Raw genomic sequence first — 27,193 nt, 5'->3', positions numbered from 1 at the left:
GCTGCGTTCTTCTATCCGAAGTCCCATGAGCACAAGGAGGAAACTAAAGCCCCTGAGACCAAGAGGCCTGAGCGCAGGCAGCTCAAGACCAAGCGTTTGAAAGAGTACACCATGAAGTCCCACTCCAGCATGCCTCCTAACAACACCTATGTCAACTTTGAGCGCTTTGCCCGTGTGGTGGAGGATCTCTCGGCCATGGAGACCTGCTTCAGTGGCATCACAGTGGTCCACGACGCCCTGCAGGAGGACATCGATGCCCTCGTCTCGATTTACAATGAGAAGGAGTCCTGGTACAAGGAGGAGAGTGAGAGCGTGAGGCATGAGCTCTCCCAGATCCGCTATGAGTACCGCAAAGTGGAGTCCATGAAGAAGCACCTGCAAGATGACATGAAGACAGTGGGCTCCAACCTCAGCAGCATCAGTGGGCGGTACCTGGAGAGGAGGTGTCATTTTGAGGCTCTGAGTCAGGAGGTCTCCACGGAGCTGAAGTGGGTCCAGGATGTTATGAGCTCCTTTCAGCTGGACAGTGGCAATGGAGGCTTCACTAACGGTGGCTTCTCATCTGTCTTCAATAACGACGTCAACGAGGCTTTGAAAGAGCTCCTCAACGGCTCCTGTGGTGGAGATCTGCTTTCAGAAATAAATCTCAACAGGAGAGAGTCCAGGCAGCAGTATTAAACTGAATCAAAAAGGATACAGGCCCCTGTCTTTCTATTGTCTTGTTGATTTAACATCCTGTTTTAAGGCATCTTTGCACATCCAAAGTAAACTGAAATGTCCTGTTTATGCCAAAGCATTGACCAAGTTGTTTGACCTTGCTCTTGCTTGTAAATTCATTCAAGGAGTTGATGCTGCACAATACAGTATAATTAATTACACAAAAAATACATTAACTGTTAATATGTGAAATCTTAAGTGTATACTTTGGTTTATGTGTACAAGCTCAGAATAAGTATTTTTCAATTCAGTGTCAAGATCAACGTTGATAATCCTTTGCTAAAAAGTGCATGTGGTATCTTTTTTTTTTTCAGAAGACAAGCAATTTTTCTGAAATGATCTAGAGATATTGAATAGTTTATTTCTTAACTTATTTATATTGTCCACTTTGTTTTCCACATGATGAAAAATGTCTCCGTAATTTAGTTTTTGTTCACTTAATCAAAGAGTAGTCATCATTATCAGTATACTCCCATTAAAACTTAAAAGCAGTACCAGAACTTTAACAGACAGATAAACACAAAACACAAGTGCTGAAACCCTGAACTACACCGAAACATCTGTGAAGTTAAAGTTGTGATTGGATCATCATGTTATCTGTGCTATCTTTTAATTTTAAATATACACAAGCAAACCAACATTTATTTTCTTGTAACGCAATCACCTCTTATCACATTACCACAATACCAGGGAGAACAGACAGACGTTATTTTAGTTCCTTTCATTTGAGCTAAACAGGAAGTTACTACACTCCTGCTCTCCAGCGTGCCAGTATACATACTGCTTCCATTCCATTTGAAAAGACTTCTATAAGACCTTGTCATTGTTGCTGACATGTCCACTTGACATTGTAGGAGTACAGTGTTTCAAGTCCAAGCAATAGTGTTGCCAATTTGTTGGTGTGTTTAAGTATATCTGATAAGACTTAGCACGTATAGCTCTTTTAAGAAAATACAGTACCTGTACCTACACAATATCTTTATCTTATGTTGTTTTATTTTTATATATTTTAGAAGGATATTTGATAAATAAATAAATAAATAAATAAATAAATAAAGCATGCCATGCCTTTTGTTGTGCACTTTTTTAAATGCACAACAAAGGTTACTAGAAAACATAGTTAAAACTTAAGCTATGTCATACATTAGATCCCTCATGTTGAGTACACCGAGTCTTATGTGACGCAATCGCCTTTGATTCAGTTTATGAGTGATGAAAGACAATTTGTGCTGTAACAGTAATGTCCTTTAATGAAAATAAACAAACCAACCATCCAGGAAACTAACAAACAGACAAGAAACATGCAGTGCACATGCTCAGTGCAGCTTTTGTGATATGTATCTATTTATTTTAAAGAAACGAGGAAATGTATAATGAAGGTTGTACCAGTTGCCTGAATTGTTTTCAGATGTGTTCACTTGGATTTACTTTCTGTGTGTTCTGTGTATTTGAACACATTAATATATATATTACAGCCTGTTCATTACTCTGTTGAATCTTAATGTGTGTTCTGCTGCTGCTAAAGCCAAGTTAATCAGAGACTTGTATAGATAGTCTATGCATTTTTTGCTTTGTCTCATTTGCAAACTGAAAAACCACAACCCTTAACCCATCATACCTTATAAAGTACACTTGAACTGATCCCTGTTGACTTCTATGTGTTTTTGGAGTATTTCACTATTTCTGTGCAGTCAGAATGTTATGAGCATCCACAATTAGAAGACAGACATCATTATTTCATCACGCTGTCAAGCACAAACGTGATGAGGCTGAATAGTCAGTACATAAAGTACATTATACATTATTCAGAGGACATGAGCATTGCGTTCCTTTGAAGGGTAATGTTTTTTTCCCTAATAAGGTGGGGAGGTTTATTACACCCTGATCATATGTTGCTTCTATGGTTTGTCTTAATAAAATACCTTCAAGTACATTTCTATAATCAGATTTGCTGTGTAGGACATTTGTGATATATCTTTGAGAAGGGTCTGTGTTTTCTCTTATAACAGAAAGCTGTACTTCCAACATTCTGCCTGACACATAGACTAGACCACCAAGCACCCAGTAATTTCAATTTGGGAACACCCTCGATACCCCTCTGTTATTACCGAGGATGACTGAAGAAATTGTACCCTTTTGCAGTTTCTGTTAAAGCTCTAAGATTAAGGGGGTAGTTTTCCAGGGACAGAGTGTCCAGAGCCCATTCCTTCTTGGATACATAACACCTTCCATTCCATATCATTATAATTCCCACTGGTAGGACACCAAATCATATTCATTATCCAGATAGGAGACACTGTCCTTTTCTAGGTTTTGTGGAAACTTTATTATTTAATGTCATACTAGGTTTCTTCTCGATGTAACATGAATTTGACTTCATTACAGATGTTTTATCATTCCTAAAAATGTGTATTCTTATTAGTACTAGTACTAGTAGTAGTAGTAGTGAAATTCCCAGACAGGTAAGTGAGATTTTGGAAACTCCACTAAATAATTGAGTGTTGCTTCAGTGGTTTTGTTGCAGAGTTTGTATGCCTTGAAGACACTCTGTAATGCTGTGTGTCTTCTGTCTTTTAGCCACTGAATCCAAAGCAGGCCTTGGTACGTCGACTATCTGTTATCAACCTGGAGAACTTCCGCAAACAGTACGCGCGACGGAGGTGGAAGGTAAGGCATGCAAAAAACAGACCACTCACCAGTATGCAAAAGAAAGAGATCAAAGCTGGACTGAACTGAAAAGAACTCTGCTCCCTGTGTTCCCCTCTTTTCTCACAGTTGTCCTTCAGGATCGTCGCCCTCTGCAACCACTTGACTCGGATGATGAAAAAGGGCTACATGAAGCCCCAGGATGATGCGGTGAGGATTGCAAAATTCTGTTTTTTCGGAATATTCCATTTGTGAAGGACTATGCTCTATTCAGAAGCATTTGCATTATTCATATGTGGAGACAGATTACTCTGCTGTCTCACCAGTCACTAAAAGCTTAGACAAAGCCTCGGGAGTCATGGCATGACCACATTTGTGTTCAAAATGTCAGGTCAGTCTGTCTTCTTTTGTGCTTTTATGTGGCTAGTGCGCATTTCCAAACATTCCCAACACCCGTTCCAGGAGCAGGCGATCTCCTTAGTGTTCCACAAGACTGAAGACCCTTCAAGTAGTCAATTCAGTGGTCTCTTATTGTATTCTTTTCAGCCAGTCTAAAGTGTAGGAAAGCTAAGTGGGAGGTATTGTAAACCATGATATAACCCATGGAAAACCACGGCAACACAAAATACATGCATGGTATTACTATGAAGAAACTATGGGAAAAGTGCCAAATTACGGTTTAAATGTTTATTTTGTTAGTCACTGAAAACAGCACAGTTTCAAGAAAAAACAAAAACAACTTAAAAGCAATCAATGACTCATGATTGATTACATGCCAAGAACATCAGGTTTTAAAGATCATCATTGCATCAGGACGCTGGTACACTAAGGTAGAGGGTTGCATAGCTTCAAATGACCCGTCTCTCAGCTTGCAGCCAAATCAGCACTTAAACGCTTTGCCAGGCGCTGTGTGCTATAACTGCTATATGCTTTCCTTTCAGAGAGACTGCGAGAGTGACCAGGAGGAGGACTCCACTAGGAGAAGGCCTGTGAGAAACAGGAAAAGGAGCAGCACCTCCTGAACCCCTTTCTTCCCAGGGGAATTAAGGATTGGTGATAGTTGAAAGGACAGGGCACACTTGGGAAGAGCACTGCTCAGAACCGAAGTGACCATTTAGAAGTGTAAATATTGAGCATCTTTATGTGTTTTCAGTTACTGCAATGAGGATCTTTTTAAAAGTGCAACAACAACAAAATAATTATCATCGTCTTCATTTTCATAAATATCATCTAGTGATTTCACAGTAGAGAAACATAACTGCTTCATATAGATCATAAATATACATTTCCTGTCTTGGAAAGCCTTAACAATAGGATTGGTCATGATGTTCTTAAAAATAATTTAAAACAAAAAGTATTAGGGAGAATTATTATTACTCCTGATTTCCTGAGCATGAGTTAAGGAGAACAGAAAACAAAACATTAGTCGGTGTCTTCAAGTGAGATTCTTTCAAAGGAATGCGCAATACATGCAAATATGGTTGCAGGGAGCAGGGGAGTGAAGTGTTAATATAATATAAGCTTTAAACATGAATAGAAATACTATGTAAAAGTCAGTCTGGTTTCACCCTCACTTATATAATGTGGATGGAGGGTTTCTAAAATGTCTTTAAACAGCAGAATAAAACTTAATCTATAGACTAAAATAAAATATGCAAATGTTGGTAGGCTGAATCAAGATAAATGCATTCTGAATCCCCAGATTATTCCTCAGTTAATGGCGTTGCCAACATTGTGCAGATTTTTGTGTCTGAGCTTTCTTGTAAAGCGAAGTGGACAGTTGTAAACTTGTTGTTCTGGCCCTCTTATTCATTGAAGGTCTCACTCTTCCTGAAATAGAAGTACTTTTTGTTAGTGTTATGTTTAAACAAACACATCCATCTCATGCATATATCAAATCCTTAGCAAAACAGAATTATCTTACAAAATACTGTGAAATGCTCATGTATTCATGTGTATGGTACCATGTACCATTTATTTTTGAGTGTGTCTACCATGTTATAAATCTGTGTGTAAACAAATAATCAATGACATTAGTCTAGATATAAAAAACAGTTCGTCAGAGTTGTGTCTCTTGTGTGAGCTGTGTGAGCTTCTTATCATTTCCATCAGATGAACAAACCAGGTTACAGATAGTAAATACGAATTTTCAGACTTTTGATTCCTCTTTGCGACAGCACAGTATACATATGTGCTGCATTCGAAGTGGTCACTACAGATGATTGATTTTATCTCAAAATGTGGAACTGTCATTTGCACATTCCAGTGAAACCTGTTTTGTTCATCTGACGGAGATAATAATAAACTATATGAAGAGGATCTTTGAATACATGTTACATGGTACCATAGATATCAGTATATAGAGTGTTTCCCTGGATTTTGTAATATTAATATTTCTGTTTGGCCAAGGATTTGACATAAACTTTCAGCATGAAATGGTGCATATGTTCAAACACAACAGTAATGAAAAGCTCTATTATTTCAGAAACAGCAGGCAATTAGATCTTTAAGGAAAGTCCTTGTTTAGTATATCCCAAAGTTACAATTGTGGAATGCTCCATCTTAACCGCAGTGTTGCCTGGATATGTCTTTGCAGTAGCCCATTGAATTGCAGGGTACTGTTCAAACAGGTGAAATCTCACTTGAAGATCCTCAGAACTAAAAGTTAAGTTTGACTGGTAATAAACTGAAGATCTATAGGGATGAGGTGTATTTAGTATTTACTGAGCTGATCACAGCAGCACCACCATTTTCAGAGTGTGTTTGCAACACTGTTGTTAATTGATCTCTTTCATAAATATTGATATGCTTGGAGTATAGTATATATAATATATATAATATTTTATTACAAACAGCTGTGGATGGATCTGCCTTTGACCCCTGTTATTAAAGGGAACTTTTTTTTATAACCAAAAATTAAAAAATGTAAATAAAAACAACAGGACTTCAAAAGCTGGAAAACAAAAAGTGTTTGCACAGAAGCACAGCCTTTTCCTCTCGTTGCCTTCCGTGTTTAAAAATAGCACCACCAACTGGTTTAAATTTGATAGATAAAGATATTTAGCTGGCATTCTTTATGCCAAGCAATGTGCCTGTCTCTGTTAAATGAGTTAAGCCTGGTGATATGTAAGGCAGTGTTTTAAGGGAGCAAATCAATTCACTTCTTTCCATCAGTCTAACGCATCTTTCAGTGGATTTAGGCAGAATGTCTTTTCAGAAAGTCAAGCAGCTCATGAATGGAGCTGATGATGGAAGGGGGTGGGGGTGGGGGGTGTGGGGGGTTGATTCCTTTCTGCTCCCATGAAGATGAGATGGCATCCTTGTTCTGTTCAGTTCCTTTCCCACTGGACTCTCAGCTTTCTCACCTGTAGAGGTTTTGGAGCGATGGAACCATAGAGTTCTATTCTGGGCCCCTGTAATCTCCTCATGGCTTAGGTTTGCACTGTAACAAAGTATCAAAGTTGCCAGTTTTGCACTTGATGTGTTTTCCTAGTTGTGCTTGACTCAACAATATATATCTTGCATGTGCCAACTCATGGAGACCAACGAATGTTTCTTGTGCTTCTGTTTTGGAAAACTAGCCACAGAACTCTGAAGACAAAGAAAAATCTGGAAATGGATATGGATATGCAACTTACTTTTTACAAATTGTGTCCTTTGTCCTTTGTATGTATGTTTTCATATTAGTTCTGAAGACTGGCATAAGACTAATTAAATTCTAAAAACATCTTAATTCAAAATGTAAAAGAAAAAAGAAAAAGCAAAAGAGTCACTGGTAACTATATTGTATTAACAGGTGAAAACCACATGTCAGCTGCATGCTATTCCTGTAGATATTGTAAAACATTGATTTTTTAATATATACAACTCGGGGAAAAAATTAAGAGACCACTCAGAAATCAATGTTAAATGGTGTCTTAATTTTTTCCAGAGCTATATATATATATATATATATATATATACGTTAGGTTTCTAATTTTGTATTACAGAGTCTTTTTTGGTTTTGATCCGATTCAGATGAGAAAACCTTTCTCTTTTATTGTATTATTATTTTATCATTTTATTTATTCGACTCTTAGTGCTAAAGTAAATCTCATGAAAGCACACATCTCTTAAAATACTGAAACAGAACTGAAACTGGTGTTTTCAGACACTTCCTTTTGCAATCTATTTTATATGTCTAATTTTAATGTTTATACATTTGTCTCTTATGCTCACTTACATTGTTATGAGCAGATGTAGTTGAGATCTAATGAAATAAGAAACATTTTTTGGGAGAGGTAAATGAAGAACTGTAAGTCAACAGGTTTTAAGCTGTGAAGTGTAATAACAGTTCTGTTTCAATGTCATAATGTTTGTGTATAATCCTATGTGTGTATGCAATTTCATTGTGCCAGCACATGCAATAATGTTGTTTGTGTATTATATTGTTTACAAAAATTGTGTCTGTCTTTCATGTCTCAGCTTTCTCTTACTGGATTTGGAGGGAGAGGGCACGTCAGACTGGAACTTATACTTATTTATTAAGCCATGTGTCTATTCTCTATTACTAGACGTCTGTAGTGTCATAGTGAACAGGGAATCAAATTGAACTCCTAACTAATAATAATCACCGTATTATTATATTATATTATTTTTAGTAGTAGTAGTAGTAGTATTTTATGAAGATAATACTACATGCATCTCTAACCAACTCTCACCTTTTGAAATACCGGAGTCTCTCTCTCACTCTCTCTCTGAGAAATTTTCAGTTTAGCTCAGCAGTACCACGAAAAATATTCTGCATGCACACTGGGTTAAAACTCTATGTCAAAGTAAAACTGCATGTGGGATGACGTGGATTTCAGCAGTGTCAGAAAAGCTGTCAGAGCTTACTTCCTAATTTGTTAGAAAAAGGGAATTATTGACACGTTAAGTAGATATTAAATTGCTCTTGATGATCTCTTGACAATAGCAAGGTGAAAAACCAAACACCAAACCTTAACTGGAAAGAGAGGGCAAATTATTCTATAATCTCCAGCTGACAACTGAATAGAGATGACATTTGTTCTCATTGCAGAACAGTATCACTGTGTTCGAAATTAATCAAGCTGAACCAAGGGAGACATCCTTGCAAGCTGAAAAACCCACACTCATTTTTACTTACTGATATTAATTCTTGGGGTTGACCTCGCTTGTGTCTAATCATTGGGTCTGTTAATTAAAACTTTCTGCAAGACCAGTTCCTTTAAGTTCTATGGAGCCAAATAGGATTGTGTAAAAGCTGGACCAAATGTGGGCCTTCAAAAATATAGGGCAGCATCAAAAAGGCCTTTAGAGAGCAATGAGGTTAACCCTTGCATACTGAATAACTTTGAAGGCCTCAAATTATCAGGACAAAGAAGGAAGGAATGGCAGGGCTCAATAGAGCAGTGTAAGGGAATGAGCAGCATGTTACTTTTTGCCTCTTTATCTTTATCTTTATATGTATGCTTTATCTCACATTTGTTTCAGTTTATAACTTAAATAATAATAAAAATAATATAATAAATTGGAGTACCACCAATTTTACAGCAATGTGAAGACTTAATGTCTTCACTCGATGTGGACAAGTAGTATTTTTAACCCTTTGACATGTTCCCTAGCTCATAAAAGCCTGTATTCAGAATGTGACCTGATTATTATCGGCATCTTGCCAGGATTGTTTTTCTCCAAACACCATCTGCTTTCTCTGGCGTTGTTTACAAACTTTCACCTAAATTGCCTTTTTTAATCGTGGTGGACTGTGATGTTCTTAGCTAACCTGACCTTTATCCACCCGAATACTAAAACTGATCTGTATCAGATGAGAGGGCCTGCAGCTGATGATATTTTTTTAATTAGCAGGACCTTGTCAGTACGGAGTTACACGTGCCGTGTGTTTTCTGTTCTGGGTCAAAAATCTACAACAGACCCAAAAATAGAGACTTTAACGTTAAAGATGGAAGGAAAATCTGGTGTCAGAGTGGGAATCTTGAGTTGAGGAAAGGAGAAGTTACTTGCAATTCCAATTGTGTTGTTCAGGGTTCTGTTTGTAAAGCTTCACGTTTAGACATGCCATGCCCATTTTCATTTGGAGCAAGTGTCTTGCATCTGTAAGTGATTCCAAATGAAAGTAATAACGAGGAAAACCTTGGCTTCCAAATATTAACCTTGGCAAAACTGGGCATTTAGATGATACTCTAAACACTGCAACGTGGCAGTGGTATACATGGCATTTAAAGCTGAGCCTGCACAGAGTGTGGAAGTATTCAAGATTCAGCGTATACAGAGATCTCAGATTTTAAACAAAGAGGTTATGTCTGTGCATTTAGAATATGTTTTGCTTTTGGGCATACATAAATAGTATTCATTCGAACACTAGACAGAGAACAATTGAAAAAACATTCTTATTGATGTGAGAACATTGTTTCTGTATCCATCTGGGCAACATCAAGGTAGTTCTGTGGATCTTGATGTTTTAGTTTCTTTTGGGTTGAACAAGTGAGCAGATAAGTGATAAGTGTCATACTTTGGTGTCTCTTGTTGGATAAATGATTGCAGTTTGATGTATGTTGAAGGATTCTGAAGTAATGTGATGTGTTTTTTGTTTCTACATAACTATTTGCTAAAGTCAGATAGTGTGTGTTCAACACAAATATCAAGTGTCTCATAATAGCTTAGCTGTACACCTTCAGGGTGACTTCTGAAGTTAGTGGCAGCTTCTATATTTGTCCATGAAGCTTTGCAGATACAATGCAATGGCAGAAATTGCAGATGTTTAACTGCTCACTCTGCATTGATGAAAATCCAGAAACAATTCTCCTGGGACATCCCAGGGCTCCTCATGTGTTAAGGATTATGATTATCATGTTTCTAAACTGTGAATGGCATCCTCTGTTGACAAGTTTGTGCTTTGTGCTTGGAAATATTCTTCAGCAATACGTGACCACTAGACCAATGGGCTGCCATTGGCTGTCGCTAATAATTGTCACACAGAAAGTTTGTATTTGTCTTTTAGGAGGAATAACCAAGTGGAAGTGTATGTACATATTGATACAAAGGGGGGACCACTGGTTTGCCTTTTCTTGATCATTGACTAAATGTAGGTCACAGCTAACATACAATCATCAAGCCTTGTTTTGCTTGATCTCATGCAACTTACTGGCATGAATGGTCACACAAACCGCCTCCTTTTTTTTCCTCTCACTGACACCCCCACAATCTTGAACTTTCCCTTATGCAGGAAAAGAGATTGGGAGAGGAGGGCAGTTCTGATGTGAAGAACAAATTGAATCCACACACACTCTGCAAAGTCCTTGTGGTGCGGGGGGGCGTTGATGTCATGAGATTCCTTTGGAATTATGAAGGAAGTAGAAATTAGAGGCCTGTGCAACAATATAGCATAAAGCTGTCACAGTTACGTGTGTCTCAATGTCAGACTTGGCTCGTGCCAGTGGTCTGTCATAGTTTTTAAATATACAGATGGAGTAAGCTTAGATGATGCCTAGTCTGCCCGAGGAATATCAGTTTCTTTTGCAGCTGCCTATTCTCTGATGTGTAACGTCAGATCAAAGGGCCCCTGAGGTCATCCCAAAACTATATATTATGAAGCACTGTCTGTGTCGCTCGATGTCATTCTTCAAATTGTGCAAGAAAAGGCTCAGTAGCTGTGATCGCTGTGACTGCTTGGAAGGCAAACTGCAGAAGATGACCCCTGCAATCACAGTGTCATCTTGGCTGTTAGAGAGATTTTATTATTATTTGTATTATTATTTATTTCTTAGCAGACGCCCTTGTCCAGGGCGACTTACAAAATATAAGCACAACAAAATATAAGCGCAAAGTGCATGGGAAGACCAAGATGTCAATAGTGGAATTCCGCTAGAATGAGGACATCAGCCTAGGTGCTCTTACAGTGAACTCATCCACTATTCAACGTCACCAGACAGGAATGTCACTTAACTTTAAGGGGGGATCTCAGGCCTTTGATATGTAATTCCCCCAAATCCTCAGTAATTGATTTATTTTCATAAAGATAATGAAAACATTTATAGGTTTTAGCATGTGAGCCCTGTATGTTTAACAGGCATTGCCCTTTGAACACAGACAGGCTTTACTTACCCAAGAGTTGGACTGTGTTTATCCACTCTAAACAAATGAAACATGAGCATCTTTTATAAATTATTAACAGATTTCCCCTGACAAGTTGAGAAACTACAGCATTTTTGGACACAGAATCATCTCAAAGCATTGGGGGAAGTTCATTGTGAAACAGTCTCACAACCCATCAGTGTTCACGCCCCCTTTACTATGTAAGCTTGTCTTGCTCAAAAGTCAACATGGCAGAGGAGGACAATTTCCAATTTGACATCCACAGATTTTACCCACACAAACATCGAGTGGGGGGGGGAAACAAGGCTTGTGTCTGTAATTCACAGTGATGATTTCTCAAGGAGACAGGGATTTTAAATGTTTGTGAGCCTACCATGAAGAGAACTTAATATAATTTGTTGTATACGAAATCAGCTTAACAATTGACATGCAGTGACATTAAAGTTCACTTTGTTTGTCCCCCCTGTGGTGTGTGGCATATGCATGTGGAAAGGCACTATGCGTAGCTGTGGTTAACATGTTCTCTTCATATTTTGTGACATCACTCTCTTACTTCCCCCTTAAAAACAACTCAGCTCTGACTCCTGTTCACGCTAACTAAAAGCTCCCCTTTCTCTCTTTTGGAGGCTGGCTTTCAAAAAATATTTTATTTTCTCATGAATATCAAATAGTAAAATAGACAAAGCAGCCTTTTTCCTGACACAGTTTTAGTTTAGGGTTAGGAAACCCATATGAGAACTCAACAGAAAACATTATTGATGTTACAGAGCCCTCTACTGGGGGACAGTGAACAGTGTCTCAGGACATTTAGGTAAATATAAATGTAAAAGTTATATAAGTTTTATTAAGCTTTGGTAAATACATATTGTTTTAAGTGCAGTTATCCTTGGAAAATGATGAAATATTTATCCAGAGCTTTAATGTTGATTGTAGAAGCACGTTATGGTTTACTCTGTGTCAATGGGAATGTCGTAGCCTTGAGAAGGTTTAATCTGAGAGATAAGTATAGTATCAGAAATGTTAGGAAAAACAAGCAATGGTGTCTACATTGTATGAGATTGAATCTACTTTTCAAGTACAGTTGATTCATTTTCTGTTTAGTTATTTATCTAGCCATCCAAAATGTGTGTTCTTCTCTGCTTGTGATGCTCAACACATTACTTTTAAAGTAAGTTTTTGATAGTTCTATAAATCCTGCTCAGTTTGTGGACACTTTGGGACTTTACCTCTTTGTATGGCACAGCACCTAAAGTATGACTGTGTGTGCATCTATAATGATGTTTTATAGTCATCTTGCATAATGAAATCACTTTGGGGCAAATGACAGTGGTTCAATACAGATTTGTTCTCTCTCTCTAGAAGCTCTGCAAAGACTTTTACATTTCATGTGCAGTTATTTTAATTATTTGGCTTTATATTGGTTTTATTTCCAATTAACCTAACACCACCTGGTGGTTAAAGTTTGCAGTGACATTTCCTCTGGCCATGAATATGGTAGCCTTTGTACCCTGTTGATTTGTTTGTTTTGTGGTAAACTTGAAAAAAATGCTTTTGTTTAGTGTTTAAACTCTATCTGGTGAGCAGGAATGGCATTCCTTCTAACAAATAGTAAAATCACTCTGCAATCTTTATACTATAATTCTAAAGTAGTCAATTTAAGTGAAATCAAGGTTTTTTAAATGCCTTATTGCACCTGGATTTTAATTGTATGTGTTAAAATGTCAAACATATTGGTGTTGTGTGGTTTGAGTCAATCACTTCTGAAGACATAGTTTAGTACACCACATCATGACTCTATACCATCTACAGTGACACTATAGAAATACACCTTATTAAAGAGATATGCTGAAATTTGTCCTCATCACTGCTAATAAAAAATGGGTTATGATCTTGCACTATACCAATAAATGTGATAGATTTGGATACTAAAAGAAAAAAAATACTTAGGCAACATTTTATAGATAGTTGAAGTATTGCATATGAGTTTTCATATATGACCTGATGTGTTATTGCAAAGACAGTTCGAAGAAACTTCCTATAACTATGAAGCAGTGTAGGTTTGTTTCCTACAGATGGCAGCAAATACTAAACACTAATACTAACAACTTTCTCTGTATTAGTATTTAGCTAGCATAATACAGTCTACTGAAGTATCAATTTTATTAGTTTATTTCTTTATTTAAACTTTACATTTGTAATCAAAAATAATATAAATACCATTTGGTTATTTAAACAACAGCATTGTTTGGGTGTTCTAGTCGTGAAACCGAGTTAAGTAACCAGGCGGAAACATCAGTGTGTAACTTGCTGGAGCTGATATATCAAACACCCGCCTAGAGAATGAGAAAATACTGAGGGCCCTTTAGTGGGAACATTGGGAATGAACCTGAAGCTGATATTCTGCAAAGTGCTGCAAATGTAGAAACACTTGTCTTTCTGCCAGAACACAAGGGAACAAGTGATCCCTCAAAACACATCAAAACAAGGGGGCAGATTATTTCTGCATATTAATGGTGAGCTTCTATCTATTCCTTTTATTATTATGTTCTGTTTTTTGTTTTGCATGTATTTGCATGTTACTACAAACTGTTATAGAACATAATCATAATTACAATAATAACGTATTACTTGAATTTGAAATATTTGGCTGTAGCAGAAGGCAGTTTGTTCACTGAAGGGCTGGAGAGCGATACACGAATGAGTGTCTGCAGGCAACAGTGAAGCATGGTGGAGCTTCCTTGCAAGTCTGGGGCTGCATTTCTGCAAATGGAGTTGAGGATTTGGTCAGAATTAATGGTCTCCTCAATGCTGGGAAGTACAGGCAGATACTTATCCATCATGCAGTACCATCAGGGAGGCATCTGATTGGCCCCAAATTTATTCTGCAGCATGACAACGACCCCAAACATACAGTGAAAGTCATTAAGAACTCAACATCATTGAGTCTGTCTGGGATTACATGGAGAGAGAGAAGCAACTGAGGCTGCCTAAATCCACAGAAGAACTGTGGTTAGTTCTCCAAGATGTTTGGGCCGACCTACCTGCCGAGTTCCTTCAAAAACTGTGTGCAAGTGAACCTAGAAGAATTGCTGCTGTTTTGAAGGCAAAGGGTGGTCACACCAAATATTGATTTGATATAGATTTGACTTGTGTTCACTCACTTTGCATTTAATTAATTGATAAATATAATCTATTAACATGTCTGTTTTTTTTCATACCTGCCTAAAACTATTGCACAGAACTGTATATGACTGTTAAAACATTTAAGGTACCCATATATTGTTCAGTTAAATAATGCTTGTCACATCCACTGCCTTATTCTAGAAATAGGCATTTTATTTCCAGTCATTCCAATATGGTTGCAGCTTAATCTATTTCCCCACTGCTATTTTTATCTATTTTTCTCCATTACTGTGGGTGTCTATCAGCAAGGCCACCTAAGAGCAGCCACACTGCACAGATAGTTTAAAAGCCTTGCAGTCTCATAATTTCACACCCCTGATAAGCAGAAAACTACCTTTCCCTTCTGCAGGACCAGTAATATTTGTACATTTTATGGAAGGCTGTTTTAAGATATAATGTTGTATGTTGCACTACATACAGTCCCATAAGAAAGCACGTAAAGCATGTTATTGAAAACCACTTGAAAGCATTATCTATTGATGATGTTGGAAAATATCAATTTAATGACTTGGCTCTTGTACACTCCAGGGGCAAGAATGCCAGAGATATATTGGTACATGATACTACTGCTGCACAGCATGCTGGACGGAGAGAGACACAGATGTTCTAAAGGCTTTTTCCATGTTGTCATTGCACTTCTTGTCAAAATAGTCAAAAGGTTAATACTTGTACTAGTTACATTACCAAAACACAGTATAGCATTCAACATGTTATTACTTCCAGTTTCACTAATATTATACATCTTATTTCCTGCCCTTGTGGCCTGCAATACATTGGTAAAAATAGTCAACTTTACTCACATTAATGAACATAGAAGTGATATTCACAGTGGTGATCTGAAGGCCCCTGTGTCTAGACACTTTTTTGAAGCTAAACATCCAGCTTCTACACTTTCCTTTTGTGGTATTGATTACAAAGTAAAGTTTACATGTAGATATAGAAATTTGCAACAAAAACTTTTACAACAAGAAAGCAAATGGATGTATTGGCCTAAGACTGAACAGCTTCTTGTTTTAAATGAAACCCTTAACTGATAATTTGATTTATTTAGCCTCATTTAAAAGGAAAGAAAGAAGTCAAATAAATGCGCTGAGAAAAAAAACAGCATCAACAGCAACATCCCCAAATCATTAAGAATTGTATTACATTTATTATACAGGACTGTTGTATCTATTATGCACATTGGCAAGTAATTGGTTGATGAGCTACAGCTTCTCCGTATGAATAAAAATATAACAAGGGGGAATTGGAGCATAATATGCATATTTCCTTAAAACAATTATGTGGCACTTCCTGTTTTGCAAATGCAATAAGTGTATTCTTCCATTCTAGTTTCAGCAAATTTTCTTTTTAAGAATGGGAAAGATTTAACTGGCCAAGAAACTAATCCTCAAATGCCAGTGGTCAGAATCAAAGGACAAACTGCCAAACTGTTATTTATTTAGACCTATTTTCTCTGATTGCATAATGTTAAATACACACACATACACAGAAAGAAAGAAAGGGAGAGGGAAATTATAAGAAACTCCCATTTTCAAATGCCCAGAACAATAGTTTCCTTCAGTCGTCACACATTTATTAATTGATTTTATTTATTTCTTTCATGTAATAAAGATGTGAGATGTACTTATATTTGAGGGGATGATACAGAATGTTTATTTGTCCCAACCTCACGTTTCTTTCCCTCATCCACAATTAAGAATGTCTCTGGTTTATTGGTCCATTTCAAATGCAACCTTTAGTTATGAGTCAACAGTCCTGACATGAGAGGATGCCAAAATTCAAATCAAAAACACATTGAAAGACCAAGACAAAATGGAGGCCACTTATTTCTTTATTTCTCCCAGCTTTGCTCTTACAAATACTCTTAATGCCTTCTGTTGTGAAGGAAGTTACCATTTCAGTATGGGCTTTGCAAACTGCAAATTAAAGGCAGAAAAAATTAAATACCTGGAATAAGCTTTGCTTCGCTGCACTGTAATTCAGTGGGATTCATTTAGCAGGCACTTTGGAGGCAGAGGCAGAGCTGGACCCTGGTTAGTGTGGTAAAAAGGCTTTAATTTTGGGAGCACTTTGACTCCTGTCATCAACCTGTATTGGGCAAACCAGTAACCCAAACCCAGCCAATGGCATGAAATACAGAACCTGTCTGCTTTCATATGCTAGTCTGTGGCATAATTTGTTTAGCTTGATTTTCTAAACTGAAAGGAAAAAACTCACCATCGTTTCTTATTTAATTCAGATACCCAGGCCAGTAGTGGTAAACAGCCTGTTCATGTCTGTGTTAGTTTGATGGACCAAGTCTTGATTCACAGTTTGCTTTCAAGGTTTCCATTTACATTGACAGTTCATCGTAATATTTAGCAACCCTACAATACTGGACTGGTGTAGAGGTATCAGAAATTCTCAGCATACACCAGTGAAGAAGTAACATGTTTATTACAAACGAATAAAGAAATAAATACAAGTTAACCCAGAGATTTCCTCTCACATGAAGTGAAGAAAAGAATAAAGATGTGAGCTTATCTTTGGAGGTAGGCAATAGGTCACAGTCTTATCTATCAGAAGTGACTATGCCTTGTTATAATCTAATTTTACAAATAGAATTACAATATGCATAATAATAAATATATACCTGAGATTATGTATTACTATTGTTGTGTGTTTGATGTGTTGAAAACCACTTATGTGGCATTGGTCAAGAGGATATCAGACTATACTGCTGGTCAGCATGTTATCAAAGCCATTGTTTTAAGTCCTCAACCAAATATCTGTGCCCCAAAACACACAATCTTTATACTGTTTGTGCTGATTGAAATAACCTGAAGACAATGGGTGTATACAACTCCAAGAAACTAATAATTAATGTGTTTCCCAGAAATTACAATTGCTTTATAGACAAAATTGAATTAACAACATGAAACCATTAACACTATAGAATATAGAGAACGTAATAAAATAACACTTTCCCACTAAACCTGGTCTGGGGTTAGTCTTGGAAGCCGTAGAGATAAGTCATCAAAAAGCAGCAGGATGATTCTCTTTGCTCAATCAATAGGATGAAACTGCAATGAGTAATTTCGTTATCATACAGTAGGTCTGATGAGTACTTGAGTAAAAAATCTGTCAGATTTACACTTAGCTATGTATGTCCAATGCTTTGACCCACCAAGTCTGTGCATTGGAGAGAATATATTGATTACACTATACTCTTCATGTGATGTGATAATCCATTATGTTGTTTGTGGATTCATTTATGTTGTCTTTTTAAATATGGACCTTAATTACCTATTTTAAAATCTATGTTTTAAATACCAATATGAATAATGATCAGTACACATGGACTGCTGTAATTCTTTCATACACTAAATGTATTCTTTGTAATCCTTCAGTTAAGCTTCATAAAAAGTTTTATTTTGCATAACACACAGGTTGCTGCATATATAAGACTGCTGTTACAGTGTTTCTAACAGACTCACATTGATTTGAGCTAGTAAAAGCCAGGCCGCAACTGCTTAAAGTGCAACAGAAATCCTTGTAGGGTGCACATTGTATTATGACCCTACTTCATACTATTTATAGTCAAATGAACAGGCTCTTCTGTGAGAATAAATGGCAGAGAACTGCAAATACTCACACACGCATTGACACAAAGACATCTGTGAAGATTAAAACAAGGTGTTTGGAGTCCATTTCTCAGTCAGCGTATAAATCTAACTGTAATGTATGTCAACCTCAAAAGGCTTTAACCTAACTTTGTGTACAGAACACATGTTATGTGGCAAAAATGTTATAGGTCTCTATTGTCCTATAAAAAATATGTAAATGTCAAAGAACTCCAATTGTAAATCAGTCTTTAAGAAATATTCTTGCAGCATACTACATACACATGGTAACAGTATTATTTTTATTTAATTTATTTAGTTATTGTTCTATATTATTATCGTTCCAGTGGGAATGTCTAGTTCTGTGACTGATGAGCTGATAAGGGTAATACTGTAGGTTTCAGAGCGAACTGTTAATTAAATAGTTTTTAGGAAATGAATGGTGATATAATTGTATTACTTTACTGCTGTTGCACTATCACTACTGCAGCTAGTCTTGAATTGTGTACATTTAAGTCGCACTGCATAAACTCGTGTTCTAGTAGTAATAATACATACATTGGCTATGATAGTGCAGGCACACTCATTTAAATGTGTGCAAAATGTTCCTTTGAAATTACCCCAAAAGACTGCACAGAAGAATGTTTTTTAACTGGGCCAAAGTGGTGAAATATGAATTTAAAAACGATGCAACTCGAAATAAACGTTCTCTGAATTAACGGCCGTGAAGTGCATCAGTTAAATATGCATTTCCAGTCCCAGCAGTAAAGCCGTGCAGACAAGCTCTCTCCCACCTGTTCCGTTACCTGCACAGTACTGCCAGTCAACACGTCACAGCTCCCTCCTCAGGGCCGGGGCTGGGAGCCGCTTCAGCTCATTGCAGTGAAAGTTAGCCAGCACGGTGCGGCGGCATGACACCCAGCGACTGCACCGCCAGAGAAAAGGCGGAATTGAACACGGGCAGGGTTGAGAAATAAAGTCGGGGTGCAGGTGATGATATGCAAGTGCATTGGCATTCTCATTTCCCAATGAAGGTGGCTTGCGTATAGCTACGGAAGAGGCCGTTGACAGTTGACGGTAAGCCTGTTCTTTTATTCTGAATCTCTGCGTCGTAATACACTGGCTGGCGTAGGCCTTGCAGCCTCGGGCTGGCGTACCTACTGGGAGCCGCCTATCTATTTCTATGACCCCGACGATAATGACCACGATGAGCGTGCAAATCCTGAAACAGTACACACGGGTTTTGGTTTTATTTTCTGTAAAGTGGATTTACGTAGTAGAGTTTCTCTTGGATACAGTGGTATATCCCCGAGGAGAGTCCATGAAGCTGCAATATATTAGTAGTAAGATACATTTAGTGAAAACTTACCTAGCGAGATTGCAGCTACTACGTTGCAATTCTCTCCGCTTTTTTGCTGAGTGCATGCCACTGGTGTTACAAGACTTATACTGATTGCATTGTGTTCTTTATTTGAACAGGGTTTCAGTTAACCCAGCTATGCACTATTAAAAACTGGGTATTATAAATATGCTATAGCCTACATAAATGAAAGTGGAGCTATCAGTTGTAAGCTGCTCGATTATTTCCCCAGGATTGATCTTAAGCGACAAATTAGTTCTAAATTACATTCAACAATGTTGTTAAACATCTTGATTTTATGAATGTGCTGTGGTACATAAGGCCCAGATGATGACTGCTACTGTCTTTCACTATATTCGTGATGCTTTAACGATTTCTGCAAACCAAACTAAACAAACTGCAGTTTTACAGAAACATAATATACTAGTAAGCAGTATAGCATGGGGGGTTGATAGTAGTGTTTGAGCAGATTTGAGCTGTGCTCGTTAGTCATGATATATGGGCAACCGGCTTTATCCTGGTAGGAAATGATGCAGGTTATAGTGGATCTATACTCATTCCTCGTTTGCAAAAAAAAAAAAGGGAGAAAAAAGCACAACATTAAATAACTTCGAACCAGCATTGCACACGATTGCAGCTTTAGATGATGTGATGGTGCTTCCAGGGTGTTCAGCATTGTTACTGTACCAGCGCTGCTCTGGGTGAAACAATGAATAGGTGCTCGGCTGGGCTCGCACTGGGTCTAGAAGCAGGTGTTCCTATGGGGCGAATGTCTGCATCATGTCACCGTGTTTCATTGCATGCTTGCTGTGCACAATTCAAATAATTCATATAAAAACATCCATGCATCAAGACAGTGTACACGGAGGTACTTAATGCTGATGCCGGCTGATCTTAATATCAAATACAATAAACGGTTTAATTTCTCCGATGCCGGTGCTTAGAAAAGAAAGGCCGGTGGCATGACATGAAACATCACTATGACTTAAGAGTAATTTAGTTACAATAACCTCTCGCACTGTTGAGTTGATGGATATCCACGCATTTAACCAGAAAATTGTTGCTGACTTGCCAAATGTAGTCAGCCAGGCTCAATGCTCAGACGGTGGAGGCCTCTTTGTTAAGTTCCTAGGGCAGGGCTCTCCGTGATTCACTGTCTGTAGAAGCCCATCCTCACCAAGGATGTCAAATAGCAAGTTTGTAGCCTTGTTAGCTTTTTTAAATGCTTGCAATCAGATTTTAAAGCAGCATCAACTGTATGTGCCAATGTACGTTTGCATGAGAGAATTGGCAAACATGCAGTTTTATTTGCATTTTAACATATTTTAACACAAGGATATACAAGACGTTGTGTCAAAAAATTAAAACATAAAGAGTAGAGCATTTTCAGCTAATGAGGATATATGTGGTCCCTATTTTGTTGAAATGAATTCACTGTACAATACTATAGTTAAAGCCAGGTAATGTAATATTCATGTTTACTGGTAATGTGACATCAGTCTGATACTGAAGACTTGCATTTGTTGAAATGAACTCAATGAATACACACAGATAAATGGGAAGTGAATATCTCACTACACAAGAAGATTTCTCTTTGTCTCAATAATAGTAGGCCTATGAAATTCACTTCAGGCAAACAGAAATGTACTCAGAAAGTGTTTGGAGAATATATTTGGTAAATGATTATAATGAACTTTGTCCTGATTAATCAATTACATATTGTTTTGTTTATTCATACACTGCTGGGCCTATGTTGTGGTTTGGAAACATTAGCAATTGCATCACTACTCTCCAGATTGGAAAAAGAAAAAACATCAACTGTTCGATCTCACAAAAGACATGAGCTTTAATTGCAATCTTGTATTTAAATGATAGAATAAGTTTTATGCAAACTAAGGTTTATTTTGTAAAATTCATGTGGTAATTCATTGGAAACAGGTGGGGGGGTGTATTTTGTTAAGGTCATGGTAAGATACCTGTGGGGCTAAAATAAAACCTAATAAAATCTATTTTAGAAACTTTAAGTTAAAGTGTAACTATGACAACTGCTGCATGCTTTCATAACAGTAGCGATGTCAGTTCTGTAGGTTCTGGAAAGTTTTAATTTGGCTTGTCAACTCCTTTCTACTATTACTTTCACTTGGAGCATGGAGCAATACTTGTTCTGGGGCACTGTTTGAGCAGTCTTTTGGCTTCACTGTGAACCTGGTGAAATATGTTTCTGAATATAACCCCCCCCCCCCCCCCCTTGTCTTTAGTCAGATGGTAACATTTGCATAACTTGTCCAATAATTATTTTATTTCTTGGCAGATGCCCTTATCCATGGCAGCTTACAAAATATAAGTGCAATACAAAGTGCTAAAATACAGTGCAGTTTTAAGGCATAAAACATTACAAATTCCAGTTTACTGTTTGACCCCAGTTTTGCAAAACACTGAGGAATAATATCTTTAACCTGTGTCCAGCCAGCTCAATTTCTAAAACTTAGTGAATGTCTTATTTTGATCCACAATATTTTGTAATGCCATGCATTTGTCAAAAGTAGATTACATTTAACATTTTGAAAAATGATTACTATGAACTTATTTATTTTCTTATTTGTTCCCAACACAAGTTGACTTTTATGGCTGGTTTGACAGACCTTGATTAACACTAATCTATGACTACTCTACCTACAATTACATTTAAGTAGTCAATGACTAGGCTAGTTGTAATGTGGGTCTTTAAAACCTGCCCTTAGTGCTTCTTTCTTGATTCTGTTGCCCAGACGTGAGCTATGCGCTAGTGTGCTGCTGCATTCACAATTCAGCCAACCATGAAGTTCTCCTGCTGCTACTGTACCATGCAAGTTCTTTTGCCTGTCAAGCATATAGTAAAACGCTATTAATATTTAATATAACAGAGTTCAGATGCATTAATTCTGCATCACATAGAGCTGATGAAACAACAACAGTACTGTTGTATTCTAACAACCCCTTCTTTACTTTTCAGCTCTGATCCTGTTTTGGGATCACTTGAAATAATCTTGGTTTTAAAAAAAAAAAACTTGCGGGGGGTTCTGTGTGTATATTAAATGTTTTCAGATTAAACTGCTCTCGCTGAAATAAGATTTCCTTTCTTTGCTGAATTTGTGGCCTTCCCCCCTCGCAGGAGATAATGTGGAACCTGTCCAAGAAGAATAACTCCCCTTACTTGTTTCCTGTACAGCACTCTACTGCAGATAATGTTGTTTCTCTCTTTTTTTTTTAATTTTCTTTACACTGTCTGCTGCTTGCAGTGACCATTCACACAGTTAAAGGAAGCCTTTGTTTCACAAAATATCTGACATGAAATGTTTTGTGAGGAAAGAAAAAAAGTGTATTTGAATTTTGAGTTTTGCAGTAGATTTTGAAACCTGAACAGGTTTACTGGATTGTCAGCCAGTCGCCTTAGACCCAGCCCTTTGTGCAGTGATGTGTTGCAGCATTTGTGGTTAACCTTAATGTACAATACTTTCTGAAAATATTAGCTGAATGTTATGGCAGGAAGCAGCTTCTGTTTCTCTCAGCTTAAGTAGACAATAATGTTAAAACTAGATTTTATGCAGGTTTTGTTTTTTAATTGACATTGACATATGGATCACTGTCGTGCAACATCTACTTTAACTGTGTAAACATTTTCTATTTTCTTCACCCAAATCACATATACAATGTTTTGACTGATGCCATACTTTACAATTTACAGAAAGTGCCCTTGAACTTTTTCAAAGGCAATATTTAGCCTGATAATCCCATGGTGAATTGAGTTGCACTAATATTACCGTGTTGTGTCTAAAACGTGTGATGCCTTGAGGAAGCAGTTGACCATTTCCTGCCTACATTATTAGACTCAGTCAGAAAACCACATGCATACAATTTGTTTTGAATATTTAACTAAATGGATAGGAACTGTGAAAGTGTATAGCGGGCCTTGCTCATGCTGCTTCCATTGTAGTGCAGCAATGGGTCTCTCCTAGTAACAGTGCTATTTTAAGACTTGCTTTTTAATGACTTCTTCTTTTCCTTTAAATAAACCTGTTAGGATGTGATTCTTCTCAGATTTGCATTCAGCTTATATTCTAACTAACATGTAGTTACATAACCAAATCATATTTTTGGAAAACGTACTACTTTATTTTTAAAGTAACGGAAAAGTATTTAATTTTGTCAATTTTCTACATTTTTCATGTTGTGAATGTTGCATTGAGTGGAAATGGAATGGATTAACACATACATTTAGTATTCTGTTCATGAATGTTTTTTGTTTTTTTTGCTGGGAAATCTGCTGCTGGGTGCAAAAATAATGATAACATTTAATACTATGTCTACTTTTGATAATGTTTCATGTAGACTACTCCAATGTGATTTAAAGTAGTTTGTATCTTTAATAGTTCTGATATGTAAGCTGTGTGTAAGGATTGATTGGGTAACTTATGTTTTGTTAACAACTATATATATATATATATATATATATATATACACTCACCTAAAGGATTATTAGGAACACCATACTAATACTGTGTTTGACCCCCTTTCGCCTTCAGAACTGCCTTCATTCTACGTGGCATTGATTCAACAAGGTGCTGAAAGCATTCTTTAGAAATGTTGGCCCATATTGATAGGATAGCATCTTGCAGTTGATGGAGATTTGTGGGATGCACATCCAGGGCACGAAGCTCCCGTTCCACCACATCCCAAAGATGCTCTATTGGCTTGAGATCTGGTGACTGTGGGGGCCAATTTAGTACAGTGAACTCATTGTCATGTTCAAGAAACCAATTTGAAATGATTCGACCTTTGTGACATGGTGCATTATCCTGCTGGAAGTGGCCATCAGAGGATGGGTACATGGTGGTCATAAAGGGATGGACATGGTCAGAAACAATGCTCAGGTAGGCCGTGGCATTTAAACGATGCCCAATTGGCACTAAGGGGCCTAAAGTGTGCCAAGAAAACATCCCCCACACCATTACACCACCACCACCAGCCTGCACAGTGGTAACAAGGCATGATGGATGCATGTTCTCATTCTGTTTACGCCAAATTCTGACTCTACCATCTGAATGTCTCAACAGAAATCGAGACTCATCAGACCAGGCAACATTTTTCCAGTCTTCAACTGTCCAATTTTGGTGAGCTTGTGCAAATTGTAGCCTCTTTTTCCTATTTGTAGTGGAGATGAGTGGTACCCGGTGAGGTCTTCTGCTGTTGTAGCCCATCCGCCTCAAGATTGTACGTGTTGTGGCTTCACAAATGCTTTGCTGCATACCTCGGTTGTAACGAGTGGTTATTTCAGTCAAAGTTGCTCTTCTATCAGCTTGAATCAGTCGGCCCATTCTCCTCTGACCTCTAGCATCAACAAGGCATTTTCGCCCACAGGACTGCCACATACTGGATGTTTTTCCCTTTTCACACCATTCTTTGTAAACCCTAGAAATGGTTGTGCGTGAAAATCCCAGTAACTGAGCAGATTGTGAAATACTCAGACCGGCCCGTCTGGCACCAACAACCATGCCACGCTCGAAATTGCTTAAATCACCTTTCTTTCCCATTCAGACATTCAGTTTGGAGTTCAGGAGATTGTCTTGACCAGGACCACACCCTTAAATGCATTGAAGCAACTGCCATGTGATTGGTTGGTTAGATAATTGCATTCATGAGAAATTGAACAGGTGTTCCTAATAATCCTTTAGGTGAGTGTATAGTCATACTAAGATAATTTACACCAAGGTGCAGATCATGTTTTAACATGCTTGTTTTGTTGTAAAGTTAAAAAATGCTTCAAGAGAAAAACATTTAACCTAGAAAAATAAAGGTATTTTAACAAAGCAGTTTTGGGATTCATTTTGCTATGATGAAAAAAACAATAGTGTGATCTGTAGATAATGACATGTTGATCGTATTTTCTTTTCCTACAAGGACGGATGGCACCCGAGTGATCTATCATGGCCCTGATGATCCCTCCAGTGAAGCTAAAATGGCTGGAGCACCTGAACAGCTCTTGGATCACAGAGGACAGTGAGTCCATTGCCACGCGGGAGGGGGTCTCGGTGCTCTACTCCAAGCTAGTAGCCAACAAGGAGGTGGTGCTACTGCCCCAACAGGTGCTGTGCCTCAAAGGCCCCCAGTTGCCCGACTTTGAGCGCGAGTCCCTGTCCAGCGATGAGCAGGAGCACTACCTTGATGCCCTCCTCAGCAGCCAGCTGGCCCTGGCCAAGATGGTGTGCTCTGACTCCCCCTTTGCCGCTGCCCTGAGAAAGCGGCTGCTAGTGCTGCAGCGCATCTTCTACGCGCTCTCCAACAAGTACCATGACAAGGGCAAGGTGAAGCAGCAGCAGCACTCTCAGGAGAACAACTCAGGCTCGGCAGACATCCACTCGGTCAGTGAGCGACCCAGGTCAAGCACCGATGCGCTGATCGAGATGGGGGTGCGCACCGGCCTCAGTCTCCTGTTCGCTCTCTTGCGCCAGAGCTGGCTGATGCCCCCACCTGGGCCCGGCTTGAACTTGTGCAACGATGTCATCCACACTGCCATAGACGTCATCAGCTCTCTGCCTCCCCTGTCCCTGGCCAATGAGAGCAAGATCCCGCCAATGGGATTGGACTGCTTGGCCCAAGTGACAACGTTTCTCAAAGGAGTGACCATGCCAAACTCCGGGGCAGATATCCTTGGTCGGAGGTTGGCATCTGAGCTGCTGCTTGGCCTCGCAGCCCAAAGAGGCTCCTTACGGTATCTTCTAGAGTGGATAGAGATGGCACTGGCAGCATCTGCTGTTGTGAGCACAATGGAGAAAAACAAAATGCCCCTCAATCAGGAAGGACTGATTGGCTATGACTGCTTCATGAACATCTTAATGCAAATGCGGCGTTCTCTGGTAATTATCCATGACTTTGCACGCACAATCCTCGCTGTCAAGAACATCATACAAGGTTGCAAATAAATATTCGGTTTTCTTTGATTATTTAGCAATCACTGCCATGGTACACTAAACATTGTTATAATCAAAGTGTTTATTCTTTCTTTCTTGATTAAGTTTATATGATGAATGAAGATGGCAAGCCTTATTTATTTATTAGAGTAATATACTTTCCCATTTCAGGGTACCTCCCCCCTCAGGTTCACACAGAGAAACCATTTAATATAGTGTGGTATTTTAAATGACACGGCTACCTAAAATGACATCTGCAACATGCAAAATTGTAGCTTGATTGTGGACTCTGGCAGCTTGTAGTTCACGTTTTATCTGTATTGTTAAATGGCATGGAAAGAACCCTGCATTGTACTATATTGTTTTTTGTGTGCGATGCGTTTTTCCCCGGCTGAAAATGACTGATCCCTCTGACTTGCTTTGCTATTAGGGTTCTTCGGCGGATCGGAGTCAATGGAGGGAACCCACACGCACATCAGAGGGCCTATGTTCTTTGTACGAGGCTGCTTTGTGTCTGTTTGAGGAGGTAAAGAATGTTTTTAAGGATGTTTTTTTTCTCAAATGCGGAAAAAGTCTGAAAATGCCCTAGGTGCTTCAGTAAGAATGGTAAAGGATTGATGATT

The 27,193-nt window shown here is 38.1% G+C and overlaps 2 protein-coding genes across 10 annotated transcripts in view; both read left to right on the top strand.

Annotated features, from left to right (window-relative positions):
* Nucleotides 1-7,806, top strand: part of LOC136748225 (death-associated protein kinase 2) — a 30,495-nt gene extending 22,689 nt beyond the window's left edge. For 3 of the 4 annotated variants that reach the window (XM_066701801.1, XM_066701802.1, XM_066701803.1), the window contains exon 10: nt 22-2,358. In XM_066701801.1, the coding sequence (XP_066557898.1) occupies nt 22-678 (657 nt within the window). In that variant the 3' untranslated portion in view covers nt 679-2,358. Of the gene's footprint in view, nt 1-21; nt 2,359-3,294; nt 3,385-3,492; nt 3,574-4,304 lie in introns of those variants that run through there. The other variant, XM_066701804.1, reaches the window with a different exon arrangement.
* Nucleotides 7,807-19,122: 11,316 nt separating this feature from the next.
* herc1 (HECT and RLD domain containing E3 ubiquitin protein ligase family member 1) overlaps nt 19,123-27,193 on the top strand; it is a 70,096-nt gene continuing 62,025 nt past the window's right edge. For 5 of the 6 annotated variants that reach the window (XM_066701797.1, XM_066701796.1, XM_066701795.1 and 2 more), the window contains exons 1-3: nt 19,123-19,340; nt 25,561-26,516; nt 27,001-27,096. In XM_066701797.1, coding sequence (XP_066557894.1) covers nt 25,587-26,516; nt 27,001-27,096 — 1,026 coding nt within the window. In that variant the 5' untranslated portion in view covers nt 19,123-19,340; nt 25,561-25,586. Of the gene's footprint in view, nt 19,341-25,086; nt 25,335-25,560; nt 26,517-27,000; nt 27,097-27,193 lie in introns of those variants that run through there. The other variant, XM_066701793.1, reaches the window with a different exon arrangement.

Source organism: Amia ocellicauda, chromosome 4 (assembly GCF_036373705.1).
Source record: "Amia ocellicauda isolate fAmiCal2 chromosome 4, fAmiCal2.hap1, whole genome shotgun sequence".
Lineage (NCBI taxonomy): Eukaryota > Metazoa > Chordata > Actinopteri > Amiiformes > Amiidae > Amia > Amia ocellicauda.
Note: the sequence above shows the minus strand (reverse complement) of the source record. Positions and strands in the feature narration are given on the sequence as shown.